At 31.6% G+C, this 14,801-nt stretch overlaps 1 protein-coding gene across 1 annotated transcript; it reads left to right on the top strand.

The window, feature by feature from the left end:
• The first annotated feature begins 372 nt into the window (after positions 1–372).
• LOC114328450 (transmembrane emp24 domain-containing protein 2) lies at positions 373–13,977 on the top strand. The gene is made up of 3 exons (XM_028277304.2): positions 373–625; positions 10,507–10,788; positions 13,265–13,977. The coding sequence occupies exons 1-3, from the start codon at positions 496–498 to the stop codon at positions 13,453–13,455; spliced, it is 603 nt and encodes a 200-aa protein (XP_028133105.1). The 5' UTR covers positions 373–495; the 3' UTR covers positions 13,456–13,977.
• The last annotated feature ends 824 nt before the right edge of the window (positions 13,978–14,801 follow it).

Genomic DNA, 14,801 nt, shown 5'->3' with positions numbered 1-14,801 from the left:
GTTACTACTGTGTATATTACATACGAAATATGACAGAAGCTCGAAAAATATGAGAATCGTTGAAAAGCCCTATTCTGTCATTCTGCTGTCAATTCGCGATTGAAACGGAATATAGAGGGCAGGTCGAATGCAGGAAAATGGCCGATATAAATGGTATAAACAAACATTCAATTAAGGAATAGAACAATACTGATTTGATTTAAAATATTTTAATGTGCTGATAATGCTGAAATTTACTAAACATTTTTAAAAAGTGACCAAATTCAATTCAAATCAACAATTTTCTGGTTTGTTTATACCACTTATAGTGGTTCAAATTTATTCCACCAGAGGTCAGATACTTTGTTTTTCATCGCGAATAGAATGTCACTTCACATGCCATGTGTTTGTCTAGTTTGTCATATTTGTCATCAAGTCATCAACCTTCTTCAAACTTGAACGTCAAGTGTGAGAGGTTACGTGGCCGAAGTTTTCTAATTTTAATTTAAAGTAAACATGTATCTTTTCGGCTTCCTTATTTCACTGGTTTGTTTGGGCATAAATCAAAGTTTGGCCTATTTTATCACAGTAGATGCACATGCAGAAGAATGTTTCTTTGACAAAGTGGAAGCTGGCACAAAAATGGGTATGTATTTATGATTTTTTAACAATTATTCATATGTCCCTAGTTCAGGATTTATACATATTATTGCTTTAGTTTATAACGTTCTTTCGAAAAAGAATAACTTATAATCCCAATAAGGTATATTCTGTAAATCAAATGTACAAGCATTGAGGATTTTTGAATTATTCAATACCTAGTTGTCTTTTTTGGAGCCCTTAGACTACTTGCATTGCTATCATCTGTAACATGACAAGTTTTGTATTGCCTTTGTGACAATATGTTTCATTCATATAATGTGGCAGCTGGATACTTATCTAATAGTCATATGGTAAAGAAATATAATAGTCTCTATAACGAACATGGAGGTTTCGCTTATAACAAGGTGCATGAGGTATCCCATGAAATTCCTATTGAACTATAACCCTCTATAATGAGGCATATTTGGTTATAACGAGGGAAAATGATATCGAAAAACATGTTTTTTACTTGTTTTTGGCGTGGTGAAGGCTATAAATAAAAATCCAGCTTCCTGTGTACAGAAATGTCTAAAATTTGTGTGTCTATCGAGGCTAGTGATGTAAAAAAAAGAATGTGTGTGTACTTCGTACGCACGTAAGAAGTTATATTTCTATTATAATATAATTTCAACGAAATAAATATACCTACTTAACAGTTACAATACAAAAAATTAACAATAATTACCAAAAATGAACCAAAACTTAACAATGCCAAATATTAAAAAAAAAAGAAAAAAATATGAATCGTCCGGGATTTGAACCCGCAATCTCGTGATTTTTTGATTTCTGGTCCAATGCTCTACCAACAAGGCCATCAAGCCGCATGCTAGTTACCTTTCAGATATACATAATTATACATCACGGTGACAAGTGAAATATAAAAATGGATGTTTTATTATTTTATGCCCAAGGAAGACAAATCCAAAGACACAAAATTATAATAAAAAACCTTTTAAACCACCTTTTTCAAATTGCGCAAGTTGTATTATTAATATTAATGTTAATAAACGAAATATAAATATTTTGACGTTTCACAATTTGACAATTTACTTTTAACTGCAGTGCCTTAAAAATTTTAAAGCACTAGTGCCTTAAAGTAGCATTTTTAAGGCTCCTATGGAGTCCTAAAAATTGCATTTTTAACACATTTGTAGAAAAATATATTTAAAAACACTAATATATTCTTTCCACACCTTTTCTGGACTGATACATACATAAATTAAAACATTTTGAAGTATAACTTCAAAAATATAATATGAAAACTATTTAAAAAGGCAGTATAACTATTAACTAACCTTTGTTGTTTCTCTTCCCACAAATTTTAAAATGCAACAACCAGTGGCGTTTGGTATATAAGTGCTGCGGAGCTGCAGAACCACCAAAATAATCCAAACAAAATTACTTTGAAAATTAAATAAAAAATATCACTACTTATAAAATCTAAATTCATTTAGATGGTTTTCGTGCATGGCCGCCTTTATTTTCATCTGTCGTCCGTCGCATCTCATGGCGATAGCAAGTCCCACTTATTTGACCGGACCGGTACTACTCCGAGCTGTGAACTGTTAAAGATATCCCCGATAACACCCGCTCAACCCTCGCCTACACTTTTCAGGCGACGACTGAAAGCAATATTTGAGCTGCATTTGTCGCAGTTCGAACTAGTGTGTAGAAACCTACGTTTATTGTAATTTTAAATAATCGGTGATCGCGACGCGACGACTGTTAAAATAAGTTGTCCTGCACGTAATTCGGTATTTATATTAAGTATATGAGAATAAAAGTGCTGTTCAGGATGGATGTTATTTATAATTTGATTAATGTTAAGAGATTCTTTAAATATTCTTATGACGAAAAACTAGAATTAAAATGCAAAGGACGTCCTTTGCCGGATATTAAAATCGAAAAAGAAGGATCAAGCCGAGGGAAAAATTACAAACGACAATTTAATTGCGATATTTATACGAGAAATAGTTGGATATGTGGCTGCAACAGAAAAAACGCTCTTTTCTGTTTTCCTTGTGTACTCTTTGGAGGTGATAAGTCATGGACGCAAGTTGGTGTAACAGACTTAGTACATTTAAGTGATAAAATAAAAAAGCACGAAACTTCTAAGCATCATTTGCACAATCAAATGGAATATGCTTTATTAGGCTCCGTGAATATTAAAGAACAGTTAGATTCTGCATACTGGATAAATATTCAAAAATTCAATGAAGCTGTAACAAAAAATAGGTATGTTCTCTCAAAAATTATAGACTGCATAAAATTTTGTAGTGTTTTCGAATTGGCGCTTCGGGGACACGACGAGACACAAACATCCGACAATCCTGGAATTTTTCGCGGCCTCATAAATTTTACTGCTGAATTGGATAGACATTTAGCACAACACTTGGAAGAATCGACGGTTTTTAAGGGCATTTCTAAAGAAATTCAAAATGATATTTTGGACTGCATGTTGGAATTATGCCAGGATAAAATTTTGGAGGAAATTCGGGAATCTCCATATCTAGCTGTCATGGCCGACAAGACTACAGACATTTCAGCAAAATCACAAATGGTTGTAGTATTTAGATATTGTCGAAATGGAGCACCGGTAGAACGATTTTGGACATATTTGGTACCTTCAAAATTAAATGCAGATACTTTAAGCAAAAACATTTTCAGTGTTTTGGATCCTATCCTGGAAAACTCAAATAATAAACTAATTGCTCAGAGTTATGATGGGGCAGCGGTCATGTGTGGACAGCACGCAGGAGTTCAAGCCAGAATCAAAGAAAAATATCCATTTGCTCATTTTGTACACTGTTACGCGCATCAATTAAATTTAATAATGTCTAAGGCTTGTTCCGAAAACTCTCAAGTTAGACTTTTTTTTGGAAATTTAAATGAAATCCCTACCTTTTTTAAAAATTCGCCACAACGAGTGGCAGTTTTAGATAAAATCGTCCAAAAGAAAATTCCTCATGGCGCTCCAACTCACTGGAACTTCAATATTCGAACTGTTAATGTTGTGTTTGAACATCGATCTTCTTTTATCGAATGTATGGAAGAAATAGAAGAATCGTTTGATAAGGCAGCTGTCTGTAGTTCAGCGTCTTCCATTCAAAGAATACTAGTGGATCAAAATTTTGTTTTTTGGTTAACATTTTTCCATCGCATAATGCCACAAGTAGACGTTTTGTATAATGCCCTTCAAAAGACTAAAACGGATCCTTTGGAAATCAATAAAAAGGTGACAGATTTCGAAAGATACATGAATTCAGTTAGAAATTCAATAGATGATACCATTGACCAAGGTTCTAGTTTATGCGTTGAACCATTACCAACTAAAAGGTTACGGAAGGATAACAGTCCAGTAGATCATCTGAGAGCATCTATCGAAGTTTGTGATATAATCATAAATTGTGCAAATGATAGATTTGCTTTTAAAAATCACCTACTTGCAACTTCATTGCTTTATCCTGAGCAATTTGATAATTATTGTGCTAATTTCCCAGATGATAATTTAAGCCTGACTTGCGCGTCATATCCAAATTTAGATAGGGAGCGCTTGAAGACTGAATTATCTGTTATTTATTTTAGAAGAGACTGTAGAGACATTAATGGGGTACCAATTGACATTAATTGGGTATTAATTGGGGTACCAATACCTTTTTTAAAAGTTTTAATTGAAAATAATTTAACAGAGCCTTTTCAAGAAACTGTAAAACTGCTTCAAATTCTAATTACAGTGCCCATGAGTACGGCAGAAGCTGAAAGGTGCTTTTCGAGTTTAAAATGGATTAAAACATTCTTGAGAAATTCCATGACTGAAGACCGACTTGTAGCATTAACCATGTTATCAGTAGAAAAAACACTTATAAAAGAAATACCAAACTTTAATGAAAAAGTTATAGACAAGTTTGCTTTAAAAAAAAAATCGACGAATCGAGCTTATTTATAAAAAAAAAAATAATATATTTGGCTCTGTGTGTAGTTAGTTCGTAAGACCCTATAATGCAATTATTGTTGTGGCGATTTTGTTTGTAGTGTTTTTTCGTTTGCATTCCTTAGTTTCGCGTATTTATCGATAAAATTCTACTAAAAACATAAACTATAAAACAATTACTAGTGTGCCATAATGTACCATTGCTATTTTTGATATAATTGGATTTATCTTCAATTTGAAAAGAAGAAAATCGGTAAGTTCTTTATTATTTTTTAATAGATATACAATGAATAAATATATGGTGTAAAATATCAAACTAAAAGCCTCGTTGTAAAATACAACGATTAAAAGATATTGAATTAAAAAAAAACCAAAAAATACTGCAGACCTACCAAATTTTTGAGTCACCAGCCGCCACTGGCAACAACCATACATAACCAAACCGTTAACCGTCCAAACCACAGCTGCGCTACAGCTGCCATATTGGATAATTTTTGACATGTCATTTGAACATCCAATCAGAACAAAGTTATAATGCGCATGCGCCGGGATCGTAGGTTTTAACATATAAAAATTCACCCTCATATCGCGCATAAAGAAGTATAACTTCAAAAACACCACTGCCTGTCACCTTCGTCCCGTTTATCCATCAACTCTTAGTCAAATGTGCCATTCAAACAATATTTAGCATCTTATATTGCTCGGAATGGCTTCACTATATAGTCCAGAAAGCCACTGCGCATCTGCTAGGAAAAATATTCTAATTCGGATTTTTTGCACAATCTTCCTTAAAAAGGACTCCTTTTAACAAATTTGCATGTTGCCAGGACCAAAAGGTGGTCAAAAATTTTTTAAACGTTTTTTTTTGTTTTTTTCCTAAAATTATTTTTTTTGCATTGAAAAAAGTTTTTTTAAGTTTTTTGGATAACTCCAAACATAAAAGGTCTTTAGTGACTTTTCTCTAAAAATGATAGTGTTTGACATATTAAGCGATTAAAAATTGAAAAATTGCGAAATCAGCCATTTTTAACCCTAAAAAACTATGTGAAAAACTGAAAATTTGAATGTTGCCAAGGTAGATAGATATTCTTTAAACATCGATTGATGAAATCCCGAAGAGTTTTTTGCAACACAATATTCAAAACTCCTTTGTTTTTTAATTGCTAATCAAGCGTGCGTGACACTATTTTCCACCGACAGTATGGTGCAAATGAAAGGAATAAATTCGTTATTTCTTAAACCGGCGAATTTAAGGAAAAATTCCGAAACAGGTCGATTTTTATTTTTAAGTTATGATATTGTGGCATATATGGTATACTAGTGAGGTCATCCGTCTGGTCGTGATGACGTAATCGATGATTTTTTAAAGTGAGAATAGGGGTCGTGTGCTAGCTCATTTGAAAGGTTCTTCAATTCTCTATTCAGTAATGTAAACATTTACATAATTATTTATACAGGGTGTCCTTCTACTTCTTTTTTTGTCAAATAATTTAATTTATTTATTTATTTATTTATTAACGGGATAAACCCAATACATACAAAATACAATAAAGCAGAGCTTTTGTCATAATAATGAAAATATAAAATTTAGATACATGTAAAACTACAACTATAAAACACAAACATAAAAAATAAAAAAGAATATAAATTATTTGTAAATGATGAAAACAACTGAATTAACTATAACAGTTAAATCTATTTAATTTTTTTAAATTCAAAATTCAAGACGCCCGAGTTCTTGTTTAATAGAGGAAACTGAAGAACCAAACAGATCTATTACATGACTAAACTTGTTTCCATACAGGGCCAATCTACTAATTGGTGCATATTGACCATAATTTGTAGCATGTCGTTGTTCCCTGAATATTTGTGGATTTCGTGTCAATCTAGCAGGTATATTAAAGTATACAAGACTTATCAATTCTTCGGAGTTAATAACACCAGAGATAATTTTGCGAAGACAACAAATATCCAACATGACTCTTCTGCGTTCAAGAGTTTGTAAATTTAATCTCTTTAATATATTATCATAAGTATAATTTCTAACTGTTAAACCCATCTTAAAAGCTGCGAAACGTAAAAATTTGTTTTGAACCTTTTCAATATTTAGGATTTGATATGCATAACTAGGTGACCAGATAATAGAACCATATTCAATAATTGATCTCACGATACTGCAATATAAGATTTTTATTGTGTGAATTGACAAATCTTTTGATGAACGCAATACAAAACCCAACATCTTAAATGCTTTCGAAACAGTATGGTCAATGTGAGAGTAAAATGTTAATTTACAATCAAATATTATACCCAAATCCCGAATTTCGTTCACACGTGTGACAGGAGTATTATTAATAAAATATTGATGGTGAATAGGCGAATGGAATCTAGCAAAAGTTATTAAAAAGCATTTATTAATATTAAGTTCCATATCATTTCTACCACACCACTCATAAAAATCATTTACTTGTGACTGAAGCTAAAAAATGTTATCCTCATTATTGACAGTCTTATATATTTTAACATCATCAGCAAACATTAAAAAGTTAACTTCCTTAAAAATAGAGTGAACATCGTTCAAGAACAGATTAAATAGAAGAGGGCCACAGTGGGAACCTTGCGGTACTCCAGATGTAGCTGTAAAAGCATTAGAAAGAAAACATCCTATTTTTACACTTAACTTCGATTAGTCAGGTAACTTTGCATCCAATCAAAGAGACTTCCAGAAACACTGTATGCTGTAAGTTTTGCAAGTAAGATATTATGATTGACCTTATCGAATGCTTTAGAAAAATCAGTATAGATGGAATCTACTTGTAATTTGTTCTCCAAAGCAATAACAATGTCATTCTGATAAAGAAGTAAATTAGTTACTGTAGATTTACCCTGTACAAAACCGTGTTGTTCATTCACCAGAATACTGCCGAATTCACAAGTAAGCTGCTTAGTAACTAAATAATCTAATAATTTTGGAATTGCTGATATAGTACAAACTGCTCTGTAGTTTTCCACATTTGACTTTGAACCAGATTTAAATATAGGTTTTACGTAACTTCGTTTCCAGCAATCAGGGAAAACCCCTTCTTGCAAAGATTTATTAAAGAGTATACACAATGGCTTAGATATAGTACAAACACATTGTTTTAATAGATAGTTAGGAATGCCATCAGGGCCAAAATTTAGTGTAGGAGCCAAATTGTGAATACTCTCAAAAATAGTATTTATGTTAAAAGAGCATGAACTCATATTACCAGCATTTTCAAATTGATATTGTGGGGGGGTAGTAATATGGTCAGTGAACACTGTAGAAAAAAATTTGGCAAATAAATTCACAGCTTCCTCCCCAGAACTACTTTGATCATCTCCTAAATATAAATGGCAAGGTACATCATAATTTTTTTTGCGACTGTTTATATATTTCCAAAAAGTGCCTGGGTCATTATTAATTCTAAATTCAGAATCTCTAACATATAAATTATAACAATCTTTACTCAGTGTACTACATTCAGATCGTAAGTTATGAAAAATAATAAAATCATCATAATTGTTGAACATCTTATACTTTTTATGATATTTTTTCTTTTCTATTATTAGTCGTTTTAACTCCGGGCTAAACCAAATTGGAAATGTACTTGTCTTACATACTTTTTTAGGAACATAAGAATTTATTGCATGATTGACAATATCGTAAAATTTAGACACAGCGTCTTCAATATTCAAAGCCTTTAGTGAATCCCAATTTATTTCCGACAAGAAAAAGTTCATACCAATATAATCACCGTTTTTAAAATCATAATATGACTCTGCATACTTTAAAGGATCACTGTTATTTATTATATTAACATCAAATGTTACACCATTGTGGTTAAGGGAGTTAGGAAAAATTAAATCAGCAGCATTTACAACACTCAACTCCTTACAATTAGAAAAGATTAAGTCTAAAATTACATTTCTACTATTGGACACAAAATTATTTTGAAAAAGGTTGTAAAAACTATAGCAATTGACCATATGTAAAGCTGGTGAATTTGGTGGATAGTTCAATAAACTAACTCCTAAATTATCGTTTGTCCACGTAACATTCGGAAGATTAAAGTCACCAGAAATAAAAACCTTAGAGTAGTTATTGTTCATTAATATAAAATCAAGGACATTACAATGATCTTCGTATATTTCATGATCAGACCGTAGCGGTATGTACACAGAGCCAAAAATAACGTTCTCTGTTCCAATATTAACTAGTACAAAAATTTGTTACTTTAGTATGAGGTATAGATAGAGCAAAACTGTTAAACTTTTTCTTAACGGCTATAAGGACACCGCCACCTCTTCCCTTATCTTTAAAATGATCAAAATTATCACGATCTGCTCGAAAGATATTATAATCAGAATCCAAGCCCAATTCTGAATCAGAATAGCTATTTGTCAACCATGTTTCAACAAGTATAATAACATCATAACTCGAACATAATACACTTAGACTAAAATCTATCAACTTCGTACGCATGCCTCCCACATTATGAAAATAAACAGATAGCTTTGAATGATTTAAATTAGATTTATCCCTACAGATTAGTTTTTTTCTTTAATAGGTAAAATTTTAGGAATTCCATGTACATACTTAATAGTCAGATTTGTTTCACCAGCACTTTTTTTTATTTCCAGTTCCTTCCTAAGTTCATTTAAATAATTTCGCTGACTGATAGTAAGATCGGAGCTAACTCTAATATTTGAAGGTAATTGACTTCGGTTTTTTAGTACACGAATAACACTAGCAGAACTGTCCAGAATTGCTTTAATTGGTCGAGGCCTATTTCCTTGCTTTCCAACACGAAACAACTTTTTTATGGATACTTCAGTAAAACCTGAAAGTAATTCTTCAACTGTTTTTATATTTTTATTTGTTTTCACTGTCTTCAATTTAACTGTTTTCAATTTAATAAAAATTTTTTGTACACCCTGTATAAATAATTATGTAAATGTTTATATTACTGAATAGAGAATTAAAGAACCTTTCAAATGAGCTAGAACACGACCCCTATTCTCATTTAAAAAAATCATCGATTACATCATCACGTCCAGATGGATGACGTCACTGTATACCTTATATGCCACAATATCATAACTTAAAAATAAAAATCGACCTGTTTCGGAATTTTTCCTTAAATTCGCCGGTTTAAGAAATAACGAATTTATTCCTTTAATTTGCACCATACTGTCGGTGGAAAATAGTGTCGTGCACGCTTGATTAGCAATTAAAAAACAAAGGAGTTTTGAATATTGTGTTGCAAAAAACTCTTCGGGATTTCATCAATCTATGTTTAAAGAATATCTATCTACCTTGGCAACATTCAAATTTTCAGTTTTTCAAATAGTTTTTGAGGGTTAAAAATGGGCGATTTCGCAATTTTTTAATTTTTAATCGCTTATGTCAAAAACTATCATTTTTAGAGAAAAGTCACTGAAGACCTTTTCTGTTTGGAATGATAAAAAAAACCTAAAAATAATTTTTTGCATGCAAAAAAAATAATTTTAGGAAAAAAACAAAAAAAAACGTTTAAAAAATGTTTGACCACTTTTTGGTCCTGGCAACATGCAAATTTGTTAAAAGGATTCTTTTTGAGTAAGATTGTGCAAAAAATCCGAATTAGAATATTTTTCCTAGCGGATGCGCAGTGGCTTTCTGGACTAATAGGAAATAAATGTCTTAAAAAACTACATATTCATATGTATGCACAATATTTCCACCTAAATTAAAACCACTTCTAACCCCATATATAGATAATGAATGGAATCAAATCATTCAAAACAGATCTAAATAAGTATTCATATATAAGGCACTCCCCATGTGCCATGATTTATTTTTCTTCTGCTTTCTTTATTTAAAATAACCACCTTTAGAAGCCTTTATAGTATTTTCACACCAACATATTAAAAATTATTGTTTATTTCAGGTCTCACTTTTGAAATAGCAGAAGGAGGATTCCTTGACATAGATGTGCGTATTATAGATCCAAACGGCCAGAACTTATACCAGGGTGAAAGGGAAACTGCCGGAAAATACACATTTGCAGCCCACACATCTGGTATATATACATATTGTTTCTCAAACAAGATGTCAACTATGACACCTAAAGTTGTTATGTTTAATATGGCTGTTGGGGAATCTCCAAAGGCAGAACAACAAGAAGGTGAAAATGCTAATAAGTTGGAGGAAATGATCAGAGAACTTACAAGTAAGTGAATGTATGCACAGTTCACTGATAATCTTAGTAGAATTTGTTTTTCATTAAGGGCACCTGAAGTCCCATTTAACGACAATGTTAACATTATGTCACATATCTCTGTAACCAAAGCACTTAGAGACCTAATTCTTTTTGTATTTTGAAACTACATGTATTTTTTAGTGCCGCATAGATTTCTGTAAAGTTAGAGTGAAAGAAACATTTATTTTAAAAATTTTTAAAATACTCTTACAAAAAAACCCTAAAAAGTTTAGATTTTATTTTTTATTTTACTTGTTTTTGTACAGTTTTCACTAACACTTTATGCGGCACTTGATATTATCTATCTACATCTACTGTAAAAATTTGGACCTTCTATAATCTAAGGATCCAAAGATATTTGACATCAAAAATTAAAAACCTAGTATTCGGGAAATCGCAAAAACATAAAACACTCAATAGGTTATAAAGCTACCGGCACACAGTAAGTTGAGTACAGGCGTTCAAAAAATAAATAATTTTGTAACCATGAATATTTTCGACTATAATGTATTATACCGGGTGTCCACTTATATTTTCCCCCATTTTAACTGCCTATAACTTCTAAACGACTCGTTTTATTTGAAATGTTTTATTTTAGTAAAAGTTTTGTTTGAATGGATTAAATTTTTTATATTGCTTTTAAATAAAAAAGGCGGATTTTTTAAAGAAAAAACGTTGACTTTTTTTATTGAAACACCCAGTATATTTTTTTGTAAATTTAAATAACGATCATTTACCTATCCAGCGATATAAAGTTTTTTTAAATCGGTTATCAAATGACTGAGCAATTAATTTCTAAAATGAGAGATGCAATGTGGAAATCACATAACATAATATCAATTTGCTTAGTTGTGTTATTGAGTTATGTGATATCCACGTTGCACCTCTCATTTTAAAAATTAATTACTCAGTCATTTGTCAATCGATTTTAAAAAACTTTATATCGCTGGATAGGTGAATGACCGTTCTTTCAATTTACAAAAAAATATACTGGGTGTTCTATTAGAAAAAAGTCAACAGAAGTTTTTTTTGGTGCTATGTTTTCTCTGTTTTGCTGTACAGCATGGAAGCTTGGACACTGAAAAAGATAAACATCAAAAACATTGAGGCATTCGAGATGTGGTGCTACAGGAGAATGTGGAAAATACCATGGACAGAAAGAGTAACAAATCAAGATGTTTTGCTGAAGATGGGGAAGGAATGCGAAGTCATAAAAACCATACAAACGAAAAAACTGGAATCTAGGTCACATAATAATAGGAGAAAAGTACTCTCTGCTAAGACTCATAATCCAAGGAAAAATCTCGGGAAAGAGAAATGTGGGACGTAGGAGGATTTCCTGGTTGCGAAATTTAAGGGAGTGGTATGGGTGCAGTTCAATACAGTTGTTCAGAGCCGCAGCCAACAAAGTTAAGATTGCTGTGACGGTAGCCAACCTCCGATAGGAGACGGTACTGCAAAAAGAGAAAGTTTTTTTCAAAAATCCGCCATTTTTTTCATATTTGAAAGCGATATAAAAAAACTCAATCCATTCAGACAAAACTTTTACTAAAATAAAACATTTCAGCGAAAACCGCATATTTATAACTTGAGCCGTTTAGAAGTTATAGGCAGTTAAACTGAGGGAAAATATAAGTGGACACCCGGTATATCGTTGGAAAGAGAAGATTTCAGAGAATAATTTTCAATCATAACCAAAAAAACTTAAAAAATTAAATTTTCGGTCTTTGGGTGCCCTTAACACTCTGCCTGCCAATAATATTTGAAATTATATCATCTTGTGCCAAAACTATACTAGTGTTCTAAGTGAAACGCTGCAACTGTACATTAATGTTACAAGTTTGTCAATATAAACTATAGACTGTACATAAATGTTACACTTGGCAGCGAGAGTGTTAAATATTCATATACCTACACTCAGAGCTGTTGTAAGTACCGACAAAAAGTACTTAAATATTAAGTACCAGTATTTATTCAAAGTGGAACTAAGTATAAGTACCAGTACCAAGAATAGTACTTAAGTATTTCGGTTAAGCAGTACTTAAAAACAGTAAATGTAAGTATTAAGTAACCAATTTGTGTACGTAAATACATATAAAATATGTTATTCTGTACACCAGAGGCGTACGACAGGGGAAAGTGAATTGTTGACCCTTCCCAAATTCTACGCCACTGAGGAATTGCTATTTTAGCATGATAAGTATGGAAAAAAGTATGACAAGGATATGTCAAATAGTTTTAAAGTACTGGATAAAAATAGTTATTAAATTTTTAAATAAAACACCCTCTAACTCAGTAATGAGGCACATTTTATATAAGTGATTTTGGTTAAATCTTAATATTTTGAGGTCTAGAGATTGGACAACTCGGAGGAGATTGGACATTCTTAATGAATCACTCTGTATTGTATATACAATTAATTTTAACGCCAATATTTACTTTCTAGATTCATTGTCTGGTGTAAAACAAGAACAAGAATATATGCAGGTTAGAGACAGAATTCATAGAAGCATCAATGAAAGCACAAATTCTAGGGTAGTCATGTGGTCCTTCTTTGAAGCAGTAATTTTAGTAGCAATGACTGTAGGGCAGGTATACTATCTCAAGAGGTTCTTCGAAGTAAGAAGAGTTGTGTAAACATTAAGTCTGATCATTACATATTTCTTAAAATTTTGTAAAATTGATAATATACAAATTATGTATGTAATTTGAATTTTGGGACATTGTAAATTAAAAAAAAAAAAAGATCTCTAGTTTTAAATACAAAGTCTGATGGTACAGAATTGATTGTGTTTATGATCGATAACCTTATTGTATTCAGGAAGACTGAAACTGGTTAGTAATGTATTACTATTAATTTGTTCTGTTGAATTCACTGCACAATATTTAAAATCATTTCTTTATAACTGATTTATCAGAAATGAATTTTTTGAGTTCGAATAGAACAAACTAGAGATCTTTATATTTGAAATAATAAACTTACGGAAAAGTACAAATAAGTATTGGTTTTCTATAATGTTTTCTCTTGTACATACCTACCTCAAACTAATATCTTTTGGGGCGAAATTTCTCACTGTACCATTAAAATTTTTTGTTGCTTCTTTTGTTGTAAAATATTTGTATTAATAAGTAAATTTTTATATAAATGCTTATAAATAATGTGGTTTATTTTTTACCTTTTTCTGTTCATTTTCATTTTTTCATACGAAAAAAAGAGGTATGAAGTGCAATAACCGAAAAGAAAAACGAAAGCTGGGAAAAAACTGCTCCAGGATTAACACTTACCTGGAAGACAGCAGGGATACTGCAACTTCTTTGAAAAAAAAAATACTAGGGAAGCCAATACTAGCCAACTTAAATGGAATGGATCTATTGAAAAACTACTGATTGAGGAAGGGGCAGAACATCTACAAATACCACAAACATACACTTATGTACAAGTAAATACAATAGCATCCCCCTTAGGCAAGCCGCACACCAAAGAAACATGAAACGTAAAACACGTTTCATGAAAATAAAACACAGGTAAACAGATCTTGAAGTTCGCCTACCAATGAAACGAGTGTGATTCATGCTCATAAAACATTTTTATTTTCGGAGTTTCATAAATGGCAGGACGTCTATTTGTTTAGCAGTGTTTTATTTCCATGAAACGTGATTTACGTTTCATGTTTCTTTGATGTGCGACCTGCCTTAGAATATTAATGCTTCGTGAGTCTTTGCCTCGTTTACTATTATTGCCTTCCATGTTTGTTGGTCCTGTGCCACTAATAATTGTTATGTTAATTGATTAACTAATCTCATAATTATAATCAATTATGTTTTCAGCAACCCAACCAAAGTTGACATTGACAGTTTTGACAGTAATTAAATATTTGATAGTGATCATTGTTGATTAGCGTTCGAACAACCGGCCTTAAGTTGATCTGAGTTGATTTTAGCAGTTAATTGTGTAAGGTAGGAATTTTTGTGTTGTATGTTCC

Source organism: Diabrotica virgifera, chromosome 7, assembly GCF_917563875.1.
Source record: "Diabrotica virgifera virgifera chromosome 7, PGI_DIABVI_V3a".
Taxonomy (NCBI): Eukaryota; Metazoa; Arthropoda; class Insecta; order Coleoptera; family Chrysomelidae; genus Diabrotica; species Diabrotica virgifera.
This window is presented reverse-complemented; position numbering and strand designations above follow the sequence as displayed.